This window comes from Salarias fasciatus, chromosome 14 (genome assembly GCF_902148845.1).
Source record: "Salarias fasciatus chromosome 14, fSalaFa1.1, whole genome shotgun sequence".
Lineage (NCBI taxonomy): Eukaryota > Metazoa > Chordata > Actinopteri > Blenniiformes > Blenniidae > Salarias > Salarias fasciatus.
The window spans coordinates 14647949-14660691 of record NC_043758.1 but is presented as its reverse complement, the minus strand read 5'-3'; the positions used below and the strand labels follow the sequence as shown (position 1 = coordinate 14660691).

At 39.1% G+C, this 12743-nt stretch overlaps 2 protein-coding genes across 2 annotated transcripts; both read right to left on the bottom strand.

Moving 5' to 3' along the window:
• Positions 1-921: 921 nt before the first annotated feature.
• On the bottom strand, positions 922-5294 carry LOC115401039 (extracellular calcium-sensing receptor-like). Its single transcript, XM_030109175.1, has 9 exons — positions 5031-5294; positions 4826-4912; positions 4386-4655; positions 3887-4096; positions 3149-3424; positions 3083-3085; positions 2132-2338; positions 1923-2046; positions 922-1832 (listed from the first exon to the last, which is right to left on the bottom strand). Exons 1-9 carry the CDS (start codon positions 5289-5291, stop codon positions 922-924), a joined length of 2349 nt encoding a protein of 782 aa, XP_029965035.1. The 5' UTR covers positions 5292-5294.
• Positions 5295-7496: 2202 nt separating this feature from the next.
• LOC115401034 (extracellular calcium-sensing receptor-like) lies at positions 7497-11798 on the bottom strand. Its single transcript, XM_030109170.1, has 9 exons — positions 11602-11798; positions 11084-11378; positions 10864-10950; positions 10204-10473; positions 9764-9970; positions 9400-9675; positions 8727-8954; positions 8490-8613; positions 7497-8407 (listed from the first exon to the last, which is right to left on the bottom strand). The coding sequence occupies exons 1-9, from the start codon at positions 11709-11711 to the stop codon at positions 7497-7499; spliced, it is 2508 nt and encodes an 835-aa protein (XP_029965030.1). The 5' UTR covers positions 11712-11798.
• Positions 11799-12743: the final 945 nt, after the last annotated feature.

Here is a 12743-nt window from a genome sequence, read left to right as displayed (position 1 = left end):
TTTGCCAACAATGATTCTTGGCTGTAGCCTACATTACTTTTAAGAGAGTGAGTACGCCCATTGTTTAATGATTAGGGATTGGAAAACTCCACCTGTTGCTTCTTATACTGCCAACACTAACAGATGAGATCATAAACAGATAACTGGTCTTACTGCCTGTCTCTGGTCCTAATGGTATCACCAACAGATGTAACTGTGCATGCAATAATGTGGTGCAGTCCTGGAGTTTATTACCTCCACCAAGGAGGTTATGTAATCACTGCGGTTTGTTGGCTTGTTGGTTGGTTTGTTGGTTGGTTGGTTGGTTTGTTAGCAACATTACAGATAAAGTTATGGACGGATTGCAATGAAACTTTGTGGAAAGGTGGTTCTTGGGCTAACTTAGAATCCATTAAATTTTGGTGATGGTCCGGATCACTGTCTGGATCCAGGATTTTTTTTAAAGGATTCTTTATCATTGCGAGATAGGGCAGTCTTTGACATAGTTGGGCATGACTCAACAATAAATGACAAGGGGCTTAGCAAAAAATTACAGTGTAAGTTCTTCAATGATTCTAAGAGATATCGGCTGCTGATCCACATCACGGAAGTATTCCGGATACCAGGATCCAGAACAGACAAAAACAGGGGGATTCCGGAGTGTCAGTCACTGTGAGGCAACACATTGAGATATGAACATGCAGCTTTTTTTTTTTAATGATTCACACAATTTGCAATGAAAAGAAAATGATCTACATATCAAAAAAACATTGGAAAATATTTAATGACTAAAAAAAGCCAAACATTACATCTGTTTACTTCTATGTCTTTGAGATTAGTTTGACTTGGTGATGCCATTATCATTCTGATGTTGCTCTGTTTGTCATATTGCATTGAATATATACAAAAAATTCAGTCTGTCTTGTATGAATAAAAGCACATTTATGACTCAATACCTCGACCCATGATGGCCTTCCTTGTGTTCCTCTCTGGTCTCAGCAGGATTATGTAACATTTGGGTCCAAACAGCGCCACCAAGAGGCCAAAGCTTGAAGCCAGGATGGCAAATACTTCCACAGCATCTGCATATTTACCTGGAGAGCTGATATAAGCAGGAACAAAGGCCACCCACACAGCACAGAAGATCAGCATGCTGAAAGTGATGAGTTTGGCCTCATTGAAGTTATCTGGGAGATTTCTTGCCAGAAATGCCAAAAGACAACTAAGAATAGCGAGTAAGCCGATATAACCCAGCAACACCGCAAAACCTATAGTGGATCCGACTACACATTCGAAAACGATCTTGTCATTGTAGTATTGTGTGTTTTTATGAGGGGACGGTGAGGCGGAGACAAGCCAAGCTGTGCAGATTGCTGCTTGAATGGAAGTGAGAACCAGAACTGTTCCTCTCTGCTGCATCACACCAAACCACTTCAGACTGGCCTCTCCTCCTGGCTTTGAGGCCTTAAACACAGCCAGAACCACCATGGTTTTAACCAGGATACACGAGACACAAAGCACAAAGCTGATCCCGAAGGCTGCGTGTCTCAGTTGGCATGTCCACAGTCTGGGTCGTCCGATGAACAAAAGTGAACACAGGAAGCAAAGTTTAAGTGACAATAAAAGCTGGAAACTCAGCTCAGAATTGTTGGCTCGTACTATAGGCGTCCTTCGATAATGGAAAAAGATCCCCAGAACGACAACACAGATAAATGTGCCCAGCAGTGAAGCAGTGGTCAGACAGATACCCAGAGGTTCATAATAGGAGAGGAACTCAGTTTTCTTGGGAACACAGTGGTCACGCTGAGGACTGGACCAGAAATCCTCTGGACAGCTGATGCACTCCATTGAGTCTGAAGCACAGATGAAGAACATGAACACAAACAATCTGAATGAAAAACATGCTGTTCTGATAAATGAAATACTGCTTGAGAAACACCTACTGGTCTTATTGCTGATTTTTCCCTCGGAACATGGGACACAGTTGAAACAACACACAGGTTTTCCCTTTTTTCTCACCAGGCGTGTCCCTGGAGGACAGTCCTCACTGCACACTGAGCGAGGTGACTGGAGGAAACAAGGAATTGAGATTCAATAATGACTGGACTATTTAAAATTGCTATAAGGAAAAAAACAATTAAACTGAGGTCACCTTTTTAAATTCTGAATTCCAGAAGATTTTGTTTTCATCGAGTATGAGCTCATCTCCTTTGGAGGCCGACCTCCGAACCTCACCCACAGTCTGAACTTCAGTTCTCCCATCAGGGAGCCACAGCCAGTTCATGACGTCATATGTTGGTAATACATCTCCATTCTCATCAAATGACACTTGATCACCAAACGATGTAGTGAAGTTGACCTTTTCCAAGTAATAAACAAGCTATCAATTTCAGAAGAAGAAACAAGAGAAGACCATTAAAATACAGTTTACTTTAGTGACTGAAGTGAATTAAACATAATACAATCAACATAAAATGTCTTTAATGGTTGGCCCTGAACTCTCTTTGAGTATAACCAGGGGACCAAAACAGCTGATCAAACCTTTTTTTTTCCTCAAAGATTCAATAACAACATTGTCTGTAATGTAAAATGATTTATTGTTGGGTTAAAATATCAAACTTTGAGTTTGTCTTTGTGTTTTGTCTGTTTATAAGCAAGACGAGACTTGTACAGGCAAAACTACGACACAATACTTTCATCATTATTGCAAGTCTATTGCTTCATCAGGCCTAATCACTTATGAAGTGAATTGTCTCAGCTATTTTTCATCTTTTAAGTGGGATAATAATAGTTGAAATTATGAAGATCTGAAATATTTCAATATTTTCAGAAACTTGACTTTAAGGTAAGAATCTCCATGATGATGATGATACTCATGATTAATTGACAGAAAATATTCATTTGAACTCTGTTTGAATCAAATTATGGGAAATGTCACCTTCTCCCTTGTATTCCACTACTTTGAGACACACAATACACTACACTTTACCTCACTGAATGAATATCTAGAATGCTTTCTCCACTTTAACTTTTGCCACCATTGAGTATTACATTTCCATGCTTTGTATTTTGGCTTGGCCCACTTCTTTTGATAGCTTTTAACTTTCTCCTTCAGTTCAGGGTCAGGATTTAGACATGCAAATGTGCAGAATGTAAACAGATTTGAGACCTGCCAGGGCTCCAGTCTTTGTAAACTGCTGCAGCTGTGCCCTTTGAAAGGCCCTCTTCCAGGCTCACACCGCAGCATATCATCAAGAGCGTATGCAAGAGCATACACAGCTTTGTACACGTTGTACTCCGGTCTGAGGTTTGAAACGTCCAGGAATTCAGTCACCACATTTTCTAAATCTTCCTCTCCTGTGCACAGTGCTCCTCCAGCTTCCACCCAACCTGCTGGAGGAGGTGCAAACCTACACCGAAATATGAGTTCCCAGAACTGATTTACCTGAAAGAAATGAAAAATGACATGAGCAGCTTTAAAGATTTTGCAATGGATGTTGCAATATGATTCAGCACAGCTAATGGAAATTTTTAATATGCAATATCAGATATTTTTGTTGAATGTGAATCAATAACCCTGAAAATCAAGGCAATAAAGCAAAATAAAAGTCCTGATGTCATCTGGAAGGTGACTGTTGTGATGTATTGTTGGTATACCAACCACATTCAGCAAGTCATCCACCCTGCACCTGCTTTTTTTAAAACTGCAATTCAACTTTGTGCCACAGGATGGTGCACTGACTCAACCAAAGAAACAGAGGAACAGTTTACAGAAGATTGCCTAAATGCACTGAGATATTTCATACCTGCAACTACCAGTCACAAGTGAGAGCCAATGAGCCCAAAACTCTGACAGACGGGCACAAGAATGACTTGAAATGAATACAAGGAGCTGTTAAACACCCACCATGCTATTCTGAAAACTATCATCAAAATGTAGATCAGGACGCATTTGCAGTAAGAAGTCCTTGAGTCCTGGTATTTCTCCCCTGCGGATAGCAATGCCCAGTGTGCCGCCTAAGTAAGGCATGAGACGAGGGGTCTGCAGAGCAGCTGTTGATGTTGTCCAGGCTTCACTGGCCATCCACTGCAGGCCTGTGACGTTCTGCCTCACCACCTGAAAGTCACAGAAAAGTCAAAATCAGATAAGCTTTCACAATGCTCTACCAGCCTCTCATCAACACTTTATTCTAAATTCAACAAAAGAGCATCAGTAAAAATAAATAATGCATGTTCTTGGGGGTAAAATGTTTGTTATTTGCATGAGGGATCTTACTCTGCCAGCAGCAGCACTAACAAGTATGACATGTGACAATTCAGTTTATGTGGTGTTTTTGGAATGAATGAAAGCAGTTCATATTCATACATCTGAGAATAAATTGAGTGAGGTGCATTTGAGTTCCTACCTCCTCCATGATTTGAATCATGTAGTGCTCATGACCAAACACTATGACCACACGAGCTGTGGACTTCTTTATGACACCCACAATTCGACGGATTTCAGCTGGGTTTCTTCCAGATGGCAAAACCTCTAAGTAGGCCAGACAGCCTCCGGCACTCGGACCCAGGTCAGACTGGAAGGATCGGGCAACGTGAAGGCCGTAGTCATCGTCACTGACCAGCAGACCTGCCCAGGTCCATCCAAAGTGCTTCAGTATCTGAATCATAGCACCTACCTTAAAGAAATATTGAAAAGTTAAGGAAGTTGGGTGCAATCTTCCACAGCGAGCAACATCTTACAGAAACACTTTAACCTTTTTAAATCAAATACAGTATCAGTCTTGACAAATAGAATGTGACAAGTGCAGCACAACTATTTCCCTCGTTTTTCCACAATAATTTTCACCTGGAAAGCATCACTCGGGATCGTCCTGAAGAAAGATGGAAACTTTTGTCGGTCGCTCAGGCAGGAACAGGTGGCAAAATAACTCACCTGTGAAGGTTAGACACTGTAATATCTTAGTAACCAGAGACCACTGGCTGCTTTATGGTTACAAATGGCTCAAAAATTAAGTCAAATTGGTTATCACAAATCTTCAAGGAAAACTTACCATAGGTACTCCATACAACCCTAAAACAGCAGAAATGGCAATAGCATTTGTTGAAGTGGAATCACCCACAATTCCTACAACTGGAGGCCTTCCGAAACAAGTTTCATTTAAAGTGATTTGCTCTTCCTGACCGTTGGCCAACGTCAGCGCTGCACGAAATCCAACGGCAAGTTTGACACAGTTATCGTACAGACTGTATCCCAGAGTCACGTTTGCTAACAGGTTGGAGTTTCTGTTGATCTCATCAATAGCAAAGGCCATGGTCTGGGCCTGTATGAATCCTGAAACATAAAAACTAACACAAAAACAACTGGTTGTTTTTTGTTTTTTTTTTTAATGACACAACAATTTGCAAAAGTGCACATATGACAGACACAAATATAAGCAAACAGTACGCCAACTGAATTCAGAAACTGAGTAATATTAAGAGTCATTGAAGTGATGTTGAGAATAACATGAACATGTAGACTGTTTATGTGATATTTAAATACAGCACAAACACATCTGAGCTTGTTTTCCCCACATTTCAGTTTGTTTCTTCCCCCTTACACTCACCCGTGACAGGTCGGTTGAGGTGGCTTTGAAGTGAAAGACAGATCAGGAAAGACAGCATATTGGTGGACTTCAAACAGCCCACCGAAAACCACATCTCCAGGCTTATGCATCCCACTTTGATGCAATTTCTCCTGTAATTGACAGGTGCGGGGATACAAAGTAGATACAGCAGAAAAAAAGTTATGTAACAGGAATATCAGAAAAAATAAGTGGGCGTTTAAAAATGTCACCATGACTTCTGGTTGTCTGAGCTCACGTATTAAGTTTTGTTGCTCTGTCATCTCCTTTTATTAACTTGCAGTATTGCTTCATCTTACATGTCACCCATCAGGAGAAGCAGGGGCAGGGCCTTGAATTGTTTCATTACAGTTTGATTTTGCATAAAGGTAAATGTACCCCCACAAAAAATATGAACAAGGCTGAAATGGTAATTTCTTTTTTATTGAAGTGTACATCCTATTTACCATATATTCCAGGGCTTTAAACAATTTAAAATAAGTATTTTTTTTCAGTTTCATTTTCCATTGACTTCACATGAAACAACATCAATCAATCTTAATGTTTATATTCTCTAATATTTCTGAAATTATCAGAAATTTTGAAATTATGTGTTGTTAAGTGCAAAATAAAACTCAACAAATACATGAACCAGGGTGTTAAGATACAAAATTTTCACTCATGAAGAGTTCAGCTAAATGAACACTAGACGGCAGAAACAGCACATATCTTCTGAGTTCAGAGCTCTTTGGTTCAAAGATTGATGAATCTGAACTGCTTCCACAGTTATTTTCAAGATCAGCATTTTCCATTGTCTATTATTAGTTTTTTTGAGTGTTTGTCAGCTTCATAATGTAGACACATTGCATGGAGCTTTATGAACTGAATTACGTACCACAACAAGTAAAAATGTGCACATGCATCACATAAAGGCAAAATAAAATGTTTTTTCTACACTTAGATCATATAAACTGAAATAAAAAAAGCATTGTCAAAAATCTTTAACTGTGTGGTTTATGGAGACTGAAATATGAATAACTGTTTCATTTCATGCTAAATAAATCTATATTGACAAAAGTTTCACTTTTTTAAACAAATTATGGAAAATAAAATTTTAAATAATTACATTTGTCTCGAATGTATGCAGTCGGATTCAGTTTCAAGGGCATTGTAACCTGAACCGATCGTTATTGCAGCGGTTAACTCTTCCAACTGGCTATATATTTCAGATGCACTGAAAGAAAATCTGTATCGCCACCAAAGAAACAGAAAAGGCTTAAACATAGTGAAAATTAATCTTTTTTATTTATACACAAGAAAATTGTTTTTCAAATTAATTTACATGAAGGATTTCACAGTTCATGGAAAAAAGACTGAGCTTTAATGAATCATTTCCTAGAAAGTCCATTTATCCAGACCAACAATGTGTTTTTGAATTTTCATTAAATGATTCATGTCTACATGAATACAAAATGGACTTTTACTTCACTTCGGAGAATCACAATGCTAAATTGAATTACGCTTAAGCATTTGTCATCATATGAGTATCTGCTTTCAATTCAATTTGATTCAATTCAATTCAGCTTTATTCATATAGCGCCAAACAGTCATTTTAGGCACTTTTTTCAGAGTAAACCCAACAGTTCCACACGAGAAGCACATCTGTTTTAACCTCATTCTCTTAAAAAGACAAAATTGTTATTTACAAGATACTACGGCCATTACTACTGCAACAACTACTACTACTACTATTAATAGTAGTTGTTGTTGATCTAGACTGAACTTTCATTGCTGCTTATTATGTTTATGGAAATATTTTCTTGGATGTGCTTCTGTACTTCATAGTAAACATACGTATACAGTATATCTGAAAATGAGTCGCTTTCTTCTGACAAATTAAGATGGACATTGTTTCTATGATCCAATACCTCGACCCATGATGGCCTTCCTTGTGTTCCTCTCTGGCCTCAGCAGGATTATGTAACATTTGGGTCCAAACAGCGCCACCAAGAGGCCAAAACTGGAAGCCAGGATGGCAAATACTTCCACAGCATCTGCATATTTACCTGGAGAGCTGATATAAGCAGGAACAAAGGCCACCCACACAGCACAGAAGATCAGCATGCTGAAAGTGATGAGTTTGGCCTCATTGAAGTTATCTGGGAGATTTCTTGCCAGAAATGCGATCAGAAAACTGAGGATGGCCAGTAAGCCGATGTAACCCAGCAAAACCGCAAAACCTATTGTGGACCCGACTACACACTCATAAATAATCTTGTCAATGTGATATTGTGTGTTTTTATGAGGGGACGGTGAGGCGGAGACAAGCCAAGCTGTGCAGATTGCTGCTTGAATGGAAGTGAGAACCAGAACTGTTCCTCTCTGCTGCATCACACCAAACCACTTCAGACTGGCCTCTCCTCCTGGCTTTGAGGCCTTAAACACAGCCAGAACCACCATGGTTTTAACCAGGATACATGAGACACAAAGCACAAAGCTGATCCCGAAGGCTGCGTGTCTCAGTTGGCACGTCCACAGTCTGGGCCGTCCGATGAATAACAGTGAACACAGGAAGCAAAGTTTAAGTGACAATAAAAGCTGGAAACTCAGCTCAGAATTGTTGGCTCGTACTATAGGCGTCCTTCGATAATGGAAAAAGATCCCCAGAACGACAACACAGATAAATGTGCCCAGCAGTGAAGCAGTGGTCAGACAGATACCCAGAGGTTCATGATAGGAGAGGAACTCAGTTTTCTTGGGAACACAGTGGTCACGCTGAGGACTGGACCAGAAATCCTCTGGACAGCTGATGCACTCCATTGAGTCTGAAGCACAGAGAAGAGAGTGACAAACATGCTGCATAAAGTAAAGATCTGGTAAAAGAAATACTGTTGGAGAAACACCTACTGGTCTTATTGGTGATTTTTCCCTTGGGACATGGGACACAGTCGAAACAACACACAGGTTTTCCCTTTTTTCTCACCAGGCGTGTCCCTGGAGGACAGTCCTCACTGCACACTGAGCGAGGTGACTGGGAGGAGAAAGAAATTAGCACTAGAGGAATGGATTAATTCCTGCTGCTATAACAAAAAATTGATGTGATGGATGGTGGTTATTCAAAAAGTAATTCATGTAGAAAATAACCTGATTTGATTCAAAATTCCAGAAGATTTTGTCTTCATCGAGAATGAGTTCATCTCCTTTGGAGGCCGATCCCTTCACCTCTCCGACGGTCAGAACTTCAGCTCCTCCATCAGGGAGACTTATCCAGTTCATCACATCATATACTGGTAGAGCATCACCATTCTCATCAAATGACACTTGATCACCGAATGGTGTCGTGAAGTTGACCTTTTCCAAGGAATACACCAGCTATGAAAATCAAGAGAAGACACAATTGAAAGCCGAAATCAGAAAGCAAAAAGACAAAAGTCAATCTTTAGGTTTGCATTGTCCAAGTACCTACAAATCATTTCTGCCTATTCCTCTTAAAATAATAATAATAAGGTTATTGGGATGTCAAACAGGCTTCCAAATACTGTTTCAACATTGAAAATAACTTATCTAATTACTTGAAATATTCCAAACAGTATGATGTTTTGAATTTTCTTTTTCTGACTTCAATTTGAAGGATTTTACCGTGAAAAAAAATTAAATAAAAGGTCATTTTGTATGAATAAATACATACCATCAAATTCTATAGGTTAATCTGTGAACTCTTCTAAAAATAGAATAGTTTCTCACAATGCTTGAAAATGAGCCTGCTCTACACGTGGTTCACATGCATGAACAGGCTGAGTGTGATTTTATTTCAGACCTGCCAGGGCTCCAGTCTTTGTACACTGCTGCAGCTGTGCCCTTTGAAAGGCCCTCTTCCAGGCTCACAATGCAGCAAATCATCAAGAGCGTATGCAAGAGCATACACAGCTTTGTACACATTGTACTCCGGTCTGAGGTTTGAAACGTCCAGGAATTCAGTCTCCACATTTTCTAAATCTTCCTCTCCTGTGCACAGTGCTCCTCCAGCTTCCACCCAACCTGCTGGAGGAGGTGCAAACCTACACCGAAACATAAATTCCCAAAACTGGTTTACCTGAAATATATGGGATCATATGAATGGCTGTAATGTTCAGAAAAAAACCTGTTGCTTAATTATTCCATAGTAGATTATTAAGACCCACCATGCTATTTCCATAGGAGGTGTTGTGATGCAAGTCGGGCCGTATCTGTAACAGGAAGTTCTTGAGTCCAGGTATTTCCCCTCGACGTATAGCGATGCCCAGAGTGCCGCCCAGGTACGGCATGAACTGAGGAGTGTGGAGCACAGTGGCTGCTGTCCAGGCTTCACTGGCCATCCACTGCAGGCCTGTCACATGCTGCCTCACCACCTGTGTGACATGTATGAAAAAAAAAGCTTTTGAAATGCATACTTCACTTCTCTTTTTCTCAAACAAAACTAATCCACCTTTTGTGCATGAATGTGACTTTCTATGCAATTTATGAATCTCAAACAAAGGCCTCACATGTGTCTCTTTTCTACATCTGAGACCATGATACTTTTACACGAGAAACAATATGAAAAAGTATTGGAACTAAAACAATACTTCTTTCCAAGTCAAACCTCTTCCATAAGGTTGATCATGTTGGTTTCATGAGCAAACACGATGACGACACGAGCTGTGGATTTTTTCATCACACCCACAATCCTCTGTATTTCAGTTGGATCATTGCTCCATGGCAAAACCTCTAAGTAGGCCAGACAACCTCCACCGCTCGGTCCCAGGTCAGACTGGAAGGATCGAGCAGCGTGGAGTCCATAGTCATCGTCACTGACCAGCAGACCCATCCAGGTCCATCCAAAGTGCTTCAAAATCTGAATCATAGCATGTACCTGAAAGGAAATATTGAAGAGTTAAGAACACAGGGTAAGTGCAAATAGTGCACATATTGCACCCTGTGTTGTAACAAACAGTAACAAACAGAAACAATGCGAGCTGTGCTGTGTGCAACGAATAGTGGGGAAAAACAACACAAAATTATGTTTTTTTTCTACTGTTTTTTTTTTTTAATGCAAGAGAGAGATTACTGAAGTACACAGGCTAAATGTCTATATTTGATCATTGTGTCATAGCTTTTTCTACGATAATTATGGTAGTATGGTAATATATAGAGCAGTATTTTTTTTTTTTTTTTTTACTGGTGAGTCATTTGGATTGCAATTGCAGAAAAAAACATAACTTTATTTGTTTTGTTTTGTTTTGTTTTCACTTTTTCTTTTCACCTGAAACGCATCACTAGGAATTGTCCTAAAGAAAGATGGAAACTTTTGCCGGTCACTCAGGCAGGAACAGGTGGCAAAATAACTCACCTGTGGAAGATACACAGTTTTATATCAGGAAACTACTAAACACTACAACTTTGCATCATAAAGCACTTAAGTATCTGATGTAATAATGAAATGATAAAAATGCAATTATTAGATGCCTGAACAGTAAACTTACCATAGGTACTCTGTACAAACCTAGGACAGCAGAGATGGCAATAGAACGAGTTGAGGATGAATCACCAACAATTCCTACAACTGGAGGGCTCCCTACACAGGTCTCATTTAAAGTGATTTGCTCATCCTGACCGTTGGCCAAAGTCAGCGCTGCACGAAATCCAATGCTGAGTTTGACACAGTTATCGTACAGACTGTATCCCAGAGTCACGTTTGGTAACAGGTTGGAGTTTCTGTTGATCTCATCAATAGCAAAGGCCATGGTCTGGGCCTGTCTGAATCCTAAAACATCAAAACTAACACAAAAACAACAGTTTTTTTTTTTTTTTTTACATGATGCAACACATATGCAAAAGTGCACATATGACAAATGCAAATTTAGCAAATGGTAGACTAGCTGAAAAAAAAAGTAACACATTTTTTAAATTATGTAAGGAGATAGGGTAACATGATTATCAAATGCAAAGAGCGTAATACCATATCACCACTTTCAGGCAGGTTTTTTTCCCTGGTACTCACCCGTGGCAGGTCGGTTGTGGTGGCTTTGAGGTGAAAGACAGGTCGGGAAAGACTGAAAAGAAGTGACCTTCAAACAGCCCACCAAAAACCACATCTCCAGCTTTGTGCATCCCACTTAAATGGAATTGTCCCTGTAACTGACAGGTAGGGGAAAATAAAGTGGAAAGCACAGCAGAAAGAAAGTGAGAACACAACAATGTGAGCAAACGTAAGTTGCTGTGTGAAAACGTCCACATGACTTCTGGTTGTCTGAGCTCTGTTGTAAAGTTTCATCACTCTGTCACCTCCTTTTATGAAGTTGTATTCCTTGATATGACATGACACCCACAAGGGCAGAATGAATAAAAAGTAGGGGCAGGGCTCAAACTCATTTCATCAGGAAATGATTTTTAATATAAGTGAAATTAACCAGAACAATTTATCACCAAAAAGTACTACTACTACTACTACTTTGATTCTGTAATTATTGCCTCTAACTGTTCCAGCTGTTGCCTACATGGTTAGTTATCATGGCATGTTTTATTGCTTTTAATTTGTTCTTATTGAATTGTATTCTGTTGCCTTTATCTGAAAACACTTCACTGCAGTTCTATTAAATATGTATGAGTTCAGCACTGCATTGCAAACACTTACTTATCATGATCTCTCTTCTAAAAATAGATATGACTGAGATTGTAATAGTTTTTTATGATTGCATAAACACCAGGGATGTGTGATACCACTTTTTTTCAGACCGATACCGAGTACGAGTACTTCATCTTCAGTACTCACCGATACTCGCATACCGATCCTTTATATACATAAAATTTAAAATAATGCAATGACAGATTATTTTTGAAAATGAATTTTATTTCTAATAAAAAGGCAGCCCAGCCACTATGTTTAAGTCCAAAATAATAGTCTGAAAAATAAAACAACTCTGAGTTTACACTTATTTAAATGAAATTAAGTGCAAGATAAAACAATTTCTCTGAATTTTAAGTTTTTTTTTTTAAATGAACTGACTTACAAGACGTAAACAAACAACTCTAAGTTATACACTTTTTAAAATGAATTTATTTTAACGGTTTTTAAATTAAATTAAGTGCAAGATAAAACAGTTTTCCACTTTACATAAACTAAGGTTTTTAAATGTACTAATT

Coding starts and splice junctions, on each gene's coding strand:
- LOC115401039 (XM_030109175.1), bottom strand. CDS start 5,291: ATGGCCTTTGCTATTGATGAGATCAACAGAAACTCCAACCTGTTAGCA. Junction 3,425..3,886: donor ATAGTTTTCAGAATAGCATG/GTGGGTGTTTAA, acceptor CATTTCTTTCAG/GTAAATCAGTTCTGGGAACT. Junction 2,047..2,131: donor GGAATTCAGAATTTAAAAAG/GTGACCTCAGTT, acceptor TGTTTCCTCCAG/TCACCTCGCTCAGTGTGCAG.
- LOC115401034 (XM_030109170.1), bottom strand. CDS start 11,711: ATGCACAAAGCTGGAGATGTGGTTTTTGGTGGGCTGTTTGAAGGTCAC. Junction 11,379..11,601: donor CCACAACCGACCTGCCACGG/GTGAGTACCAGG, acceptor TTTTTGTGTTAG/TTTTGATGTTTTAGGATTCA. Junction 8,955..9,399: donor AAAGACTGGAGCCCTGGCAG/GTCTGAAATAAA, acceptor TGATTTTCATAG/CTGGTGTATTCCTTGGAAAA.